The sequence below is a fragment of the Accipiter gentilis genome, chromosome 6 (genome assembly GCF_929443795.1).
Source record: "Accipiter gentilis chromosome 6, bAccGen1.1, whole genome shotgun sequence".
Taxonomy (NCBI): Eukaryota; Metazoa; Chordata; class Aves; order Accipitriformes; family Accipitridae; genus Astur; species Astur gentilis.
Window position 1 is genome coordinate 29,945,297 of NC_064885.1, and position 14,467 is coordinate 29,959,763.

Sequence of the window (14,467 nt, forward strand, 5' to 3'; positions counted from 1 at the left end):
TTATAAATACCCTTAAGTTATTGACCTACATAATAATGAGTTTCTTTCAGATCCTGTTTGACCAAACCCAAAGATCAATTAAAGCACAGCTTCAGACTTTCGTTAAAGAGTAAGTTAATTTGCACTTGTAATGGGAAATTTATAGGTAAAATAGAATTTAAAAACATCTGATTTGAGTGGGTTGGTGAAACAACTTTCCTGAAAATCACCAGCCCTAAACTGAGAAGTTGCATAATAAAGCTTGTCAAAAATCACCCTAAATCAATGAGGCTTTAGATCCAGCTGCAGGAATGTTGAAATAGTATGAATTACTGATCTTAATTACATGTTGTCATTGTCTAAACTTAGGGAAAAAAGTAATTACCAAAGCTCTTCCCCAGTAAGCATGAGATGCATTTATTTAAATTTCAATTTTGTCCTTTCCTCAGAAGAGAAGGACAGAGAAGCTTCTATCATACTTTGTATAATTTTCATTTGATCCAAGCATTTATTGAAGAATATGAAAACAAAGAAACTAGCTATAACAGTCACGAGCATGGTCTGTCTAATCTATCTTTAAACACATTTTTCATGCTCTGGAATTAATTTGTTATCCATCTTTCCTTCTTCTTTAGAGATATTAGGAAATTTAAAGATGCAAAGAAACAGTTTGAAAAAGTTAGTGAAGAAAAAGAGAATGCTCTAGTGAAAAATGCCCAAGTTCAAAGAAATAAGCAACATGAAGTGGAGGAAGCAACCAATATTTTGACTGCAACACGGAAATGTTTTCGACACATAGCTCTGGATTATGTTCTTCAGGTAAGTGCAGCAATAAAAGTTATTTAATCTGTTACATATAGTTAGAGATCTGGCCTCTAGCAGTTCTTATTGTAAGCTTCTCAGAAGCTGTGGAGATTCAGTGAAAAAGGAATAACTGCCAGTAATTTCTTTTTTTAATGAAATCTGAGCAAAATTAGTTTACTGGATGCATTCTTATTGCCTAATGCTTTGGTATTCAGTGCTGTTTCTGTAATGACACAGTTTAATTTTCAACTTGAACATTAATTTTGGAAAAACAATGTTTTCCTGATAGTTACCTAAATCCATTTCCTGAGTTGGCTATGTTGTAGTTCCTTATATATTTGAGGTAAAAATGTAACCTAGCCTAGGAGATACAAATTACCTGAACAATTCTGATATAGGATGTTGGCTACTACTATGATTTCAGCTGTTTGCTTTGGGTTTTATTTAACAAATCCTACTTGTCTAGAAGACTTGGGGTTTGGCATTGTGCCATGGGGAAATCAAGAACATAACTCTTTTGCTTTTTAGTACAGATCTACAGAGTGTTGAGAGGTGTTCTTTCTCCTACTACTTTGAATTCTGTGAAATAATAAGAAATTTTCTGTCAATACTTACAATTCATCTGTTTCATAGTTACCCACAACTACAGAAAAACAGGATTATTGTAACTCAGATGGTACAAGGGGTTAGGGGATCCTAAACGGGTCTGGGGTTCTCCTACGATCAGATACAGAACAACCCTTCAAAATTATGTTGGTTTTATATTAGACATCATCAACTTGATTTGCAACAGTCTGGTCAGTTATTTAAAGCTTAGTGTAACTTTTCTTTAAATAGCATGTGTTTACCTGCAAAGTGAAGTGGAATTTATCTGATTGGCCGATGCACATGTACAGATACAGTAGTCAGTGGTCAACACTGAACTCCTGCCTTTTGAACACTAAGGACAAAGTTCATTTTGATGTTTAAAAAGTCATGTGAATTATATACCACTTGATTATTTGTACTAACATCAAATTAGTAGCGGGGGGGAGGGGAAGCTGGCAGTCATTACTGTAGGCCAGTTCCTTGTGTATGCATTGAACTGCAGATCGTTTGCCTCTTGGAATTGGTATGTTTGAAGTGTGAGCAGTTCCTGTGATAAAGATGCATTTAAAGTAACAAGGAAAAGTTTCAGCACCTCTTAATTAATGTGAGCAAAAATTGAATTCAGCTTTAGGAATTCTTTTTACTTGGGTGACTCTTCTGGGAAAGTGGCTTCACAATTATGGTCTCTCTGTAGCTATACTTGTCTCTAAACTGTATTTCAAAACCTTTGCTTTCCTCTTAATTTTTTTTGCTTCACAAGTTGAGGGTTTGTTCTATACAAACAAATCTTAATTATTTTTGCTGCAGAAGGTTTTCCAAAATACTGACTATTTAGGTATGGAAGTACAATCTGGCTTTGATTATAGCTTCAGTAGTTTATTTCTTTTGCTGGAATTTTAAACTGACTTAGAGGTATTAAATTACAAGAGCATGCATGTTTCTGCCAAATGGGGCTTTTAAAATAAAATCTGTACTTCTGGATGACAACCTTAAAGATTAGGGGACAAAGAAGATAAAGGAACTAGGTGAATGTGAAAAACCAGTTATTTTTTCTATATAATGTGAAATTCTTCAAGTTCTAAGGTAACACCATTGATCAGTGGCTTCAGCTAGCTTAAAAGTGCAAGTATATCTGAAAAGTTACTTATTGAAGCTATTATGATCTTGCTTGTTTCATAGGCTGGGTCTGTATCCCAATTTTGGGACACCTTAGACAATGTCAGCCTGAGGGGAAAAAATAAACATACCCCTGTCCTTTCCTGTCCGCTGGCAGGAGACAGCAGTGGTGCTGAGTGCAGCTTCTTAAAGAAGTTGGTGGGCTGGGTTAGCTCATACTGTCAGATAGGGTATTTGAAACATGTTGAATTCAGTTTCTTGAAAATGGGTACCAATTTTCCTTGCTTGAAAGGTGTGTTTATATTACTTCCAATTAGCATGTGGTGTCTTATATTTTCCCTTCCAATATAAGAAAATTGTGACTATCACTGTGAAATTCTAGCTTTGCAAGCTTTTTCTGATTGCATCACTTTCATGTGACAAAACTAGTGTGCATCTTCTTCTTTTAAAAGTGCTTTGTGAAGTCTGATACTGAGTTACGTTCTTCCAATGTTTTAAGCTTTGTTATGATTATTTGGAAGTAATACAAATTTACTTCTGTAGGGAAGATTTGCAAGTAGAATAAAATAAGTTGCTTGCTTGTGTTTGTTTTTTTTCTAGATCAACGTTCTTCAGTCTAAAAGGAGAGCAGAAATCTTAAAATCAGTAAGATACACTTTATTTTCTGTATAGAAAATATTTAAATACATCTGAAATTAAAAATGTGACTGCAAAGCATCATATTAAAAATTTATTTCTTTTACCCATCAAAACATTACCAGCACACTTGGCACTTTGGTCACAGTTTGGCCTTTACTATAACTGGTCATAGATGCTTCACTGTCTTTGGGAATCCTTTTGGTTTGGAATTGAACACTTGAAGGTTTTCACTGCTGTTGACTCTTTGGTATGCGATTCATGGTTAAAATCGAGCTTTGCCAAGAATTCTGCTTTTTAGATCTGCTGTATTCTTTTATAAGCCATAAGTACTACTTATAATCTAGTCTAAGATGGATTCAGCTTTTTCTACAAAAAATTGTATTTTAATGTAAATAGCATATTGTAATAGCAAATATACAATAAGCTTCAGTGTAGTATCTGCTAAATTAATATTCAGCTGTATCTGCATGATAGTTTTCTTCTGATTGTATTCCCTTTTCTGCTTCACATTATCTCTGTAAAAAGCTTACTGAGGTAGAGACTGTCAAATTCAACGGTGCTTTTTTTTTTCCCAAAGGTCTAAAGTTGCACTCCCATAATTTCCTTAATTCCTTTAAATAGCAAAAACTTTAGTTGGATCACAGCTTTATAGCTGCTTGCCCTTCTGCTCTGCATCTTCCCAACTTGTTTTTTTCTTTAAGACTAGACAGTCTTCTCAGCTATGTTCATAAAGGTTGTGGTTTTGGATCATTAGTAAATATATCCTGTAGCCCCTCTCTAATTTACATGTCCTAGTTAAACAGGAGATAACAAAAGTTTCAGGTGACATGAATTAGAAGTAATTTTCTGCCCTTAAGTAGATTTGTTTGTTTTGTTAATGGGGTTAATCCTATTAACTAGTTTCTGAGATTTTTGGCTTGGTTCTTTGCTGCCTTTACCTTGCATGTTTATTTGCAACATTGGAAGCTCTATGTGATATCAATGTAAAATTGCCAGGACACAAGAGAGCAGAAATTAAGCCTGGAATTGCATTTTAAGTTTGTTCATGTGGATTAGTTAAGTGATATATTTATGGGATATCTGATAAATATTTGTCCTTTAAAAAATATACTTCTTTTTCCTTCTAGATGTTATCGTTTATGTATGCCCATCTGGCTTTTTTCCATCAAGGCTATGATCTTTTTAGTGAACTTGAGCCCTACATGAAAGATCTTGGTGCACAGGTAACAATTTACTGTAAAAATTTATAACTATATGCTGGAATGAATAAAAACTTGATATATGCATACGTATCAGGTACATCATAGATTAGTCAACAAAAAGGGAACTGTAGTGTGATAAAGGCAAAGCATAAAAATACACTGGAAGTAGTTTGAATGAAAATAGTTAGAAACTGAAAGTTGTCTGTTTACTAAAATTAATACCACGTTTAGGATTTACATACTTAGCCATGTAGTGATGTTTGAGGTACTCTATGGTATTCAGGAAACTGGATTATTTTGTTTTAAAATTTTTATATATGACTCATGTTATAAATATATTTAACAATAAAAAGTAGATTTTTTTTCCCTTCTGCTTATATACTTTATTTACTGTATAAATTATACAGTGTGCCAAAAAGAACATTGATGTTAGCAACTTAGACCATAAAACAGAATTCTGATTTTAATAAGTAGTGCAAAACTGAGTTCATACAGTGAGTCCTTCTTGTCCAGTTGCGGTGCTTAAGAACATACAATGGCAACTTCTGGGTTTTCGGTGAGGGACTCATGAAAAGGTTAGATGGACCACAGCCATCTGCACACAGTAGGCATTGAAAATGGTTATGCAAAATAGATTAAGAACATATAATATTTAACTATTTAACTGAAGATCTGTCTGTGGTGCAGGAATAAGGCTCATCAGTATCTTGACTTGTTTTCAGTGCAAGCTGAATGGGCCTGGAAATAGTTGTACACCACTTTTTTTTTTTTTTTTTTTTTTTTTTTCTCTTCTGAGGACTAGCAACAACTGTACTGATGCAAACCCCTCTATTGCTGCTTCCCAATCTGATCCACAAAACAAAGCCACCCCAAATTCTAAGTGTCTGTCCAGATACAAAAGTCAATGAATGACAGCAAACATTTATTTGCATTCATCTCAAGTGGATGTATCGCTGAATATCTGAGAAATGACATTGTTCTGAGCTGGTAATTCCTGCCACAGTGCTGTTGTCATCTGTGCCCCACAACCTGCTTCTGTGTCTGTGCAGTGATGCAGATTGGGAACTGTAGAAAACTCCCAACAATCAAATGTCCAAATAGTTACTTTTTTGCTAGACTAGTTGGCAGTCAGGTTACTGTGGGTCTTAATTACTTTTACAAACACACATCAGGGAGGTGTGTGCATGTGTGTGGCAAGTGATGGAGCTGAGAAGAGAGACAGGCTGCTTGAGCTGGCATTGCCATCAAGAAGGGAAGTGAGTGTACAGCTATAGCCCTCCGTGTTTGGTGTAATAGTGGCACTTGAAGGGTTCAGGTGCACATGACTGTCCTTAGCTTCTTATTCTTTCACATCCTTCCATTTTGGGTTGTAATTATTGAACTGTAGTATTTTGATAGTTTAGAATGTGTCCTGTACCTCTGTAGAAGAGAGGATGGGGAAAGGAGACTAAAACTATGGAGTTGGTAGTGGTTTATGCTACCAGCTAGCCTTCAATGTTTCCATATCATTGTGTTCCTTGCTCAAATAATCTCAAGGTTATTTTTCAATGGCTCGTCATCCTTTTGTCTGATGTGGTAAGGAGCATTGTGTAACATTCATTTTGGTGCTGGTATCATAGCAACGGAAAGAGTTAAATTTAGAAAATCCAAAGCTGAGAATGTTTAAAATATATTGTAACTGGAGCAAAGATAGACTGAAGACCCTAAAGTTGTACAACCTGCTGAATTATTCTTTTGTGGCAGACCTTGGCATTTAAGTAATGGATATTTTTCATGACAGAAGTAGACTTGTAAATAGCTTATGAAAGTTTAACAGTTAATGGCTTTGCAGTTTGTATTGGTTGAAGCTTCTGCCTTTAACAGGTCAGAGAGAAGGTATGTTGTGACATAAGAAAACAGGGATTTGCTAGATTTTTCTGAAAATACTGTCAGATTCTTTCTGTTGGTGAGTTTTCATTCCCACATAAATTTTGTGTATGATCTTAATTACAAGGTTTAACACCACCTGAAGTATTAAAATTGAAGTGATCTTAAATAGTATAGTTATAATTTTTAATTCTTTTGGTTTGCATTTTCAAAATAACTGGTTTACATGAATGGAATAGGATTGAGCAATTTTGCTTTCTGGATGTTTTAGGGTAGGATTACTTGTGAATCAGATCATTGTAGGGGAATTTGTAATGGCACACAAGTGTAATATAAACTTTTTGATGGAAATTATGTTATTTTGACACTTTTCACGTGAAATGTGGTGTTAGTTTAAAAAGAAAACCTACCTGAATTTCTATTCTGAGATGGCTATTTTAAAAGCTAAACATTTTAATCTGATCTAGTTATCTACAGAATACCACTTATAGCACTATATGTTTATAAAAATACATTTACTGGTAAATGCAGTGTTTTGAAAACCCTAATTTTTTTGAAGACCACCTGGTAGTGATATAATGACTGGGATTTTGGTAGTTTAGTGTGATTGGCCCCAGCTCTTGATAGTTGTATGCTGTTGGTCTTTTTTGTTTAAGACTGTTGATGTGCTGCTCACCTGAGTGAAAAGAAGAAATTCTGGCCTGAGCTTGGCAACTGGAATGATGCAATGCTGTCTTGATAGTAAAAAAAGTAAATGAGAAATGAGCTGCTGTTAAGAAATTTGTTTTGGCACTTACGCTGTAGTAAATGTGTCCTCAAACACTTGCATTTAAGATAAATTAGAGGTAATTGCCCTAATCTGAACGTGGCTACCTTCTGTTTCATCTAGCAGGGTAGGAGGCAGAACTTCTTGGGGGCCACATGCAGATTCCTGAATCTGAGGTTTTAGCAAGAAACTTGATTCCTATAAAGTCTTGAACAGCCCTTGGACCACAAAAGCCCTTTTATCACAAAAGAATGGGTTTCCCAGGGTTCTTGGTGCCAAACAGTCTTTGAGCACAATGGCAGCCCAGCCTCTGTTTTAGAGGCTCTTCTATCATTTTTAAGTCATATAGCTACCTAAATAGGACATCTGGACACTTCAGTCTTTGATGTGTTCATATTCACAAACACCTGTAAGGTGTGAAAGTGCTGCTATAGTCATTTGGACTAGAGAAGAAGCCAGGGAGAGACAAGTTAAGGAAAGTAACAGAGTATGAAATTGGATCCAGATGTCCCAGTTATCTGATGGCTCCTTAATTGCTGGAGGCTCTCTAGCATAAGGGCATAGGAGCCAGTTATTGTCTCTTTTCTTTCATTTGTATCATTTCAAGCAGGGGAAATACAACACTGGCAAAAATGACCAGAGTTGGCAGGGGTTCTCACTCGTGGTTATGAGAGTGGATGGAGGTGATCCTATTTGTGTGTGAACTGGAGGTTCTGTTAGTCATACTGTGCCCTCTGCCACGTGACTGACTTCAGCTGGAAAACTGGTGTTGCGCACTTTTCCGGGTCTACTTGTTCTAGGCCTGGAGTAGAATGAGGTCTGTCCCACAGATGTAAAGCTGCGCACTGTACTGCTGTGTTTGGTATTGTATCTGCATCGTTATTCAGTAAGGTACTGTGACTGGCGTTAATGGCAGTCTTGTATTAAAGGCTGGATAAAGGAGGAGTTCGTCAGATGCCATAGCATGTCACACAAGATAACTGGTCTTTCAGGCAACATCTGTTCCTCCACTTCACTGTATTTCCTATTTAAAGATCAAAGTCTGGAAAAAAATGAAACAAACACACACACCCTGCACCCCACCCCTAAAAAACCCCTGCAACCCAACCAAAAAAAAAGGGGGGAAAAAAATCCCAAGCAAAAAAACCTTACTCTCTTACAGGATATCTTACATTTCCTGCCTTTTTTTTCCTTCTGGTTTTAAAAGGAGAAAGTTAATAAGGTAGTGCTATAGACATGCTTGCAGCAAGTTTTTGGTAGTGTTTTTTTTAATCAGCACAGACTTTGTAAGGACGTTAACTTAAATCCTCTCTGTTGTGACACTCCGTCTTATTTGCAAAATTATATTGTTGTTATTTCTTAAACTAGAAACAGTTTGAATGATTCTACCGAAGATTTCAAGGAATCTTGCTCAAATACTGCTGGTGACCTGATCAAAGCTATCAATACAAAAGCCTGGTTGAGGCAGTTCTCCCATTTTGTGTAGGAGAAAAATCACTAACATTCACTCCTAGTTTTTGCTGCTAGTGCCAGTGCTGCTGCATAGGCCAGTCAGCCAGCAAGAGCAGCTAAAGCATGAGTCATTCTCTTCAGAGACTGAGCACCAATGCGGTATAGTCGCATATGCTTGGCACCATGCTGTTCTTTCAAACATTTCATCTAAGGCTTACAAGAAATGTACACCTTTTGTAGAGGTTAATTCAGGATGGTAGTGCAGTGCTTTAAACGAGGCTTCAGTGGTAATTCAAGGTAAACACTTTGTGACCAGAGAAGTAATTATACTATGCAAATAAAACAAGTCATGCAATGTCTAGACATGTGTTCTTTTTTGTCAGCATTATGAAATCTACTGAGCCAAATTTCTCTTTATATCTAAAGATCCAATTTTCTGTTTCTCTTTACAGCTGGATCAGTTGGCTGTAGATGCTGCAAAGGAGAAGAGAGATATGGAGCAAAAGCACTCCACTATTCAACAAAAGGTACTTGAGACAATGTAAAAGGCAGACTGCACACACATTTTTCTATCTCTAATATCTCTCCCCAGCAGTGCATCTCTGCATCGGAACTGTGAGGGGTGGTATCTTTAGTGCAGAGAAATAGACTTACCCATCATTAAGCATAGGGTTGGATTGTAGATAAGCTTTTTGTATTACAGAACAGAATATTATGGTTAGTTTTGAAACATAGTACAGTAGAATTTATTTGAATGCTGGGACTCAAACATTTCATTAGAACTCTTAATCCCTATTACATCTTGGATTCAATATAGTTGTAAAAGTTGCTATCTTCCCCTCTTGCGTGTCTGTAGAAGAGGTGTATATGCTGCACAGTCCTACAGTCATAGGACATGTTCTGGACTGTGCCAAATATGAGTGCAGCACTTTGAGGTAGTGTGGCAGCTGCTATTGCATATAAAGAGCAAAAGTAAACTTTTGTAAAGGTTGCATGGTGTTCAGCTGTACACAAATATGAAAATGATAATATTAAATTGCTGTTTTGGGAAGATTTGTACGTGCAATAATTCTTATTTTTGCTTGTTGAGAAAAATTTAGATAATTCATTGGGGGGGGGGGGAATGACTTCTGTTGTTTGGATGTTTCAGAAGCTCTAGATCAGTATTGGTTTTGCAGGTATAATGCTAGAAGTTAAAAATATTTCCACTGAACTCTCCGGTAGTGAGCTAATACTGCAGGTACATTTGAAAGGGAGTAGATACCAATTTAAAGGTAATGCAACACTTCTTACTCTCATTCAAATACATTCTGTATTGGTTCAGGTGGCATAAATTAAAAAAGCCTAATGTAAATGAAATCTGATGAGTAAATAAATTCAGGAATGAAAACATAATTTAGGTAGCCTTAATAGAAGTGAATATTAATACTAATGGGAAAAGGTAACATTTTTGGTTGCTGAAAATGTTTTTGTCACTTCATCCTGTCACTCCTGCAGGAGTTGGTGGGAAGCATTAGGATTGCTGTAACCATGAAATTGAGCAGACAGGCTGATGGGTTTTAGGGCAGTGTTGATGTGCTGTTTTAGGAGGCAGACAGGAGATAACTACAGGCAAAGAAGGGGAAGAAAGAGGGGAAATTGGAAGGAGATGGAACTTGAGAATTAACATTGACATTCAAATTTCAATTTGAGCTCAATAGGCCTAGTTTCAGGAGTGGGCAGTAGCTGAGGGTTTTACTGTTAGAGAACAGCAGTGCTTGGTGAAGGATGTAAGTTATGAGCAATTCTCTTTTGGCCATAAAAATAATAACTTGTTATGGTGAATTATGGTCATTGCTGTTGCCAATGGTGTTTACAGTCTTTGTTTTTTCTTCAAATGCTGCTAAAGGCTGCTTTACAGGTAAACTGTTTCTAATAGTATCAATGGTTATTGAAACTTTAAAGCTTCATGAAACTTGATAAGCTGTATCTGTGTGTAATATAAATATTCTTGGTTTCTAGTACAAATGGCAATCATAATGAGGTTATATTGTTCCTTATTTTAATTGAATGACAGTTTTATGCTGTCTCTAAAATATAACCAGGGCAGTCAGATTGTATCATATGTTGTCCTCTTAAAGTTCTGTGTTTCACGTTGTTTATGTTGTCTCCTGTCCTTATCAGTGAAATCACTGATGCATTTTTGTGATGATAATGCCTAGATTAATGCATTTAGGCTTTGGAGGGCATGCTTTATTGGAGATTCCTCTTATAACTTCTCTAATCATTTTCTTGGTTTGTTACTCAAATCATGTTGTCTGTTTGGTTTTTTGTCTCCTCCTACTTGCTTTCCCCAACCTTCCCACCAAGTTTATTTCCAGCTCATCAGGATTTCAGAATCTTGAACTGCCTTAGACCTTGGATCTGATTCTTTATATCATTGTTTGTCATCTGGTCAACTTGACCAGGAAGGCTACCTTGTTCTCTGTTCTCTTCTTATGGCTTCTCATGTTGCTTTCCACGGGGCTGCCTCTTAGGCATGTGTTCCCAAATATTCCAGTGCCAAATCCTTCCATGTTTTATAACTACTGAAACTTCTGCTTCTTGTGTTGAATATTCCATGAGGTATATATGTATTTAATATACTGAAGTTTTAATCTAATGCTTCAGAATGATGCCTTTTCTTCATTGTGTGGATAAAGAACAGTTCCTTTTCTGAAATGTATAGGTAAGTGCACATGTGCACACACCTACCCACCCACTACCTGTGTTTGCATATATGTGCATATGCATGCGGAATAATTGCACTAATTAAGTAACTCATGTCACTTTTCTTTATAATCATCATCCTATTTAATTAGGCTGTTGTCTGAGAGGCTAATACAAAAGTCATGGAAGGGCTTGGTCACCACTATAATTTGACTTCTATTTTAAGAGAACTGATGTCTGTTTTTTTTGTTTGTTTGTTTTAACTTTTGTGTTCTATTTACTCAGCAAATACGCAGGAAACGATTTTTTTTTTTTTTTGGTTTGTGGGGTTTTTTTTTTTTAGTGTAAGAAATTATTTTTTCCATATTAATCTGGAGCAACACCTACTATGAATGTAGAAATGTCATGATCATTCTGGGAACTTTTTGCAATATATTTTTACAGGGAAAGATTCATATTAAAAGAGTGGTGTCATGGTGTCAGTATCACTTAAGACTTGTAACTGTTGTTTTCTGATCAGTTTGCAGCCCATTGCTGTAGTAACATGTTGAATTAAGAAAATTTAAAAATGGGTTGAGCCTGTAAACAGCATTATGGCTTTTTGGTTTTGTGACAGAGCTAATATTTTTTTCTAAAATGGGGGAAATGATCTAGGAAAAATGTTTGCATGAACTTCAAATAGTTTTCGTTGTATTCAAATTCCTTTTTCATGAAAAAAAACCCCCAAAACCAAAAGCAAACCAAAAAACTGCATCCAAAGAACTGTTCAGGAAACAGCTGGAGTGAGAATGGTTTAAAATTTTTTAACATCTTGAGTAAACAAGGTCATAGGAAACCAGATGCTACCACAGTCATAAAGCATGCATAAACCAGAGCTGCTGATAAGTAATGCAAACTAATTCCTCTCTCAAAAAACCAAGATATGCCAGTATTTCAAGTATCTTGTATGCTCAATGACTCTCTCACCTTCTTTCACTTTGTCTTGGACTGTAAACCTTATTACTTGTTGTATCTGTTGTTGTTTTAAGCCCTGCCGCAAGGGACTTCAAACTTAAGCATGACAAACATCTCTTTTGCCGATGGGATGGGAAGGGAATGGAAGCAACTTTCTAAATGGGTGGGTTGTACAATTAAGGTCTTCTGTTTAGTAAATGCTGGAGTAACTTTTCAGATTAGTGTTTTCTTTAGTACTTATGCTTCCCCCATTTACTGCCTTTTTAAAAACTTTAAAAATTCTGCTTCTCTAAAGTAAAAAAACATATTGAATGTTGAATTCAATGTTAAAATGCTGATACTCACTCTCCCTAAGATGTACTGGTAAAATGCCTTGAATAGCTTTCATGACCTGCTAGCAATCTTTATATTGAAAGTACATCGAAAACGCTGCTGCTGAAAACTATGGGGGTTTATGTATTGGTAACAAAATGATAAATTGATAAGCTCGTGTGAAAACGCATTCACTGAAACACTGTCAAGAATAGTAAGTATTCTGTGACCCACCAGGTTAGTGTTAATTGTGGAAATGAAAGTTGTTTTTCCATTGTCAAGTGGTTTGCTATTCCTCATGGGCATTTAAAGAAGAAGATGGGAGGAAAAAAAAGGGCACGAAAGCATGCTGTACGTTTCAGTTATATAACCTACTTCTACATGTTTCTCTTCCAGTAGCTGGCCACCCTTGAAAAATGAGTATCAGAATAGAAGCCATAGATTTTTCCTTCCTTCAGAACTGAGTGAAATGTGTGATAATAGCACTTCAGTGTACCCTTCATAATACCGGCTTAATTTTCTTAGTTCTGGTTAAGTGAAATGTACTTCAGTCCTAACTGACACCTAATTAGTAAATAAATTATGTTTAAAATTCAGTCTTTATCAACTGTGTGTTTGCTTAAGGAATGTAAAATTCTGAATCATGTGAAGTGACTGGGTTTATTAACATGTGATTCTCTTATGCAGGTCACTGGAAAGATATGGATGTATTTCTCTCCACCCCCTGATTATTTTTTATGATTCACTAAACTTTTCCATGTGCCAAGATAAAAATAAACTATAATGTGACTGCTTTTCTCCTATTATTTAATTACAAAATAGCAGAGACTATAAGATCAGACACAGCTTATCGAGTTCTTTTTTCTACTTTTATCCTTTTAATTGAAATGAAGCGTGGGGGTTTTTTGTTTGTTCATTTTTTTTCCTGACCACAACTTTATCAATGAAGTGTTATGGATTAAAGCATATGGAAGCTTTATTCCACACCCCCACTCCACGCCCCACCCCCTTGAATTGGTAGCCTGCTATGAATAGTTAGAAAAATATTCAACATTTCTCTGTATGCTCTTGTGTCTTTATCTGTTCTATAAAGGTGGAAGTCAATCAGGGAAGCCATTAAAAGTGACACTAAGTGTACTTCATGAGGAAGGCTCAGTATTTTAGACAATTTGGACTGAGTGTAGCATGATAAATGATCCAAACGAGTTTCCTTGTCATGCTTGTATATGTCTTCAAAGCGTAAATCTGGATTCATTGGAAAAGACAGTTGCATTGTCTGCAGCAGTTCTCCAAACCTGGAGGAAAATGTGATTACGTAGTAGTTTGGACAGAAGAGACTGAGGGAATGTATATTGTCTTTCACTAGACAAGGAGTTGCAGGCATCACTGAGGCAGGAAGATGCAAATCTTTAGCAGGTTTCATTATGTTTGGGAGCTGGTAAGTTAGAGAAATTTATCAGTTTTTTGGGGAAGGAGGGAATGTGACATCAGTATTTCTAAGTCTGTGCTTACAGGGGTTTTCTCTCTCTCTTTCTTATCCTCCAAAAAAAAAAAAAAAAAAAAAAAAAAGAAAGGACTTTTAACACTTTGAGAATGTTTGTTTATGTCATAAGTTGTGACATACACCAACATTCTCTAAGTTAAAATTTTACTGTGATGTTTGTGCTTACCTGAAGTCTTTATTGTTCAGCATGTTCTGATCTAGAAAACAGAAAATCAAAGTTATTAAATGCTGAATAATAAATGCACAAATTTGTGATTTTTTAGAAGCTTTTATTTGCAACCTATATGTTTATACAGATGAGTATATGGTAGTGATACAATAGTTCCATTTGCTTTTGGAACTCTTTTGCACTGATCTTCTGCCAGTGAATTAATAAAAATCTAGATTTAATATTTCAAATTCAGTTAATCTATTCAGATTGATAATAGCTGAAAACACTGAGTAATTTTATGGAATTAGGTGCTGTGCTGGCCTGGGGGTGTAAAGGACCCATTTTGATATTTATAACTGCTTCACTGTCTTGTTTGTTTAACCTTGGATTGGACCAAACCATCTGCATGTATAAGAGTTAACATTGTGTGGAGCAGAAAATTTGTG

The 14,467-nt window shown here is 35.8% G+C and overlaps 1 protein-coding gene across 15 annotated transcripts in view; it reads left to right on the forward strand.

The window, feature by feature from the left end:
• Positions 1-14,467, forward strand: part of ACAP2 (ArfGAP with coiled-coil, ankyrin repeat and PH domains 2) — a 70,474-nt gene that overhangs the window by 26,780 nt on the left and 29,227 nt on the right. For 8 of the 15 annotated variants that reach the window (XM_049802069.1, XM_049802080.1, XM_049802085.1 and 5 more), the window contains exons 5-10: positions 51-109; positions 615-798; positions 3,088-3,132; positions 4,254-4,349; positions 8,865-8,939; positions 10,301-10,312. In XM_049802069.1, the coding sequence (XP_049658026.1) occupies positions 51-109; positions 615-798; positions 3,088-3,132; positions 4,254-4,349; positions 8,865-8,939; positions 10,301-10,312 (471 nt within the window). The remainder of the gene's footprint in view (positions 1-50; positions 110-614; positions 799-3,087; positions 3,133-4,253; positions 4,350-8,864; positions 8,940-10,300; positions 10,313-14,467) is intronic. The other 7 variants (XM_049802070.1, XM_049802074.1, XM_049802082.1 and 4 more) reach the window with 1 other exon arrangement.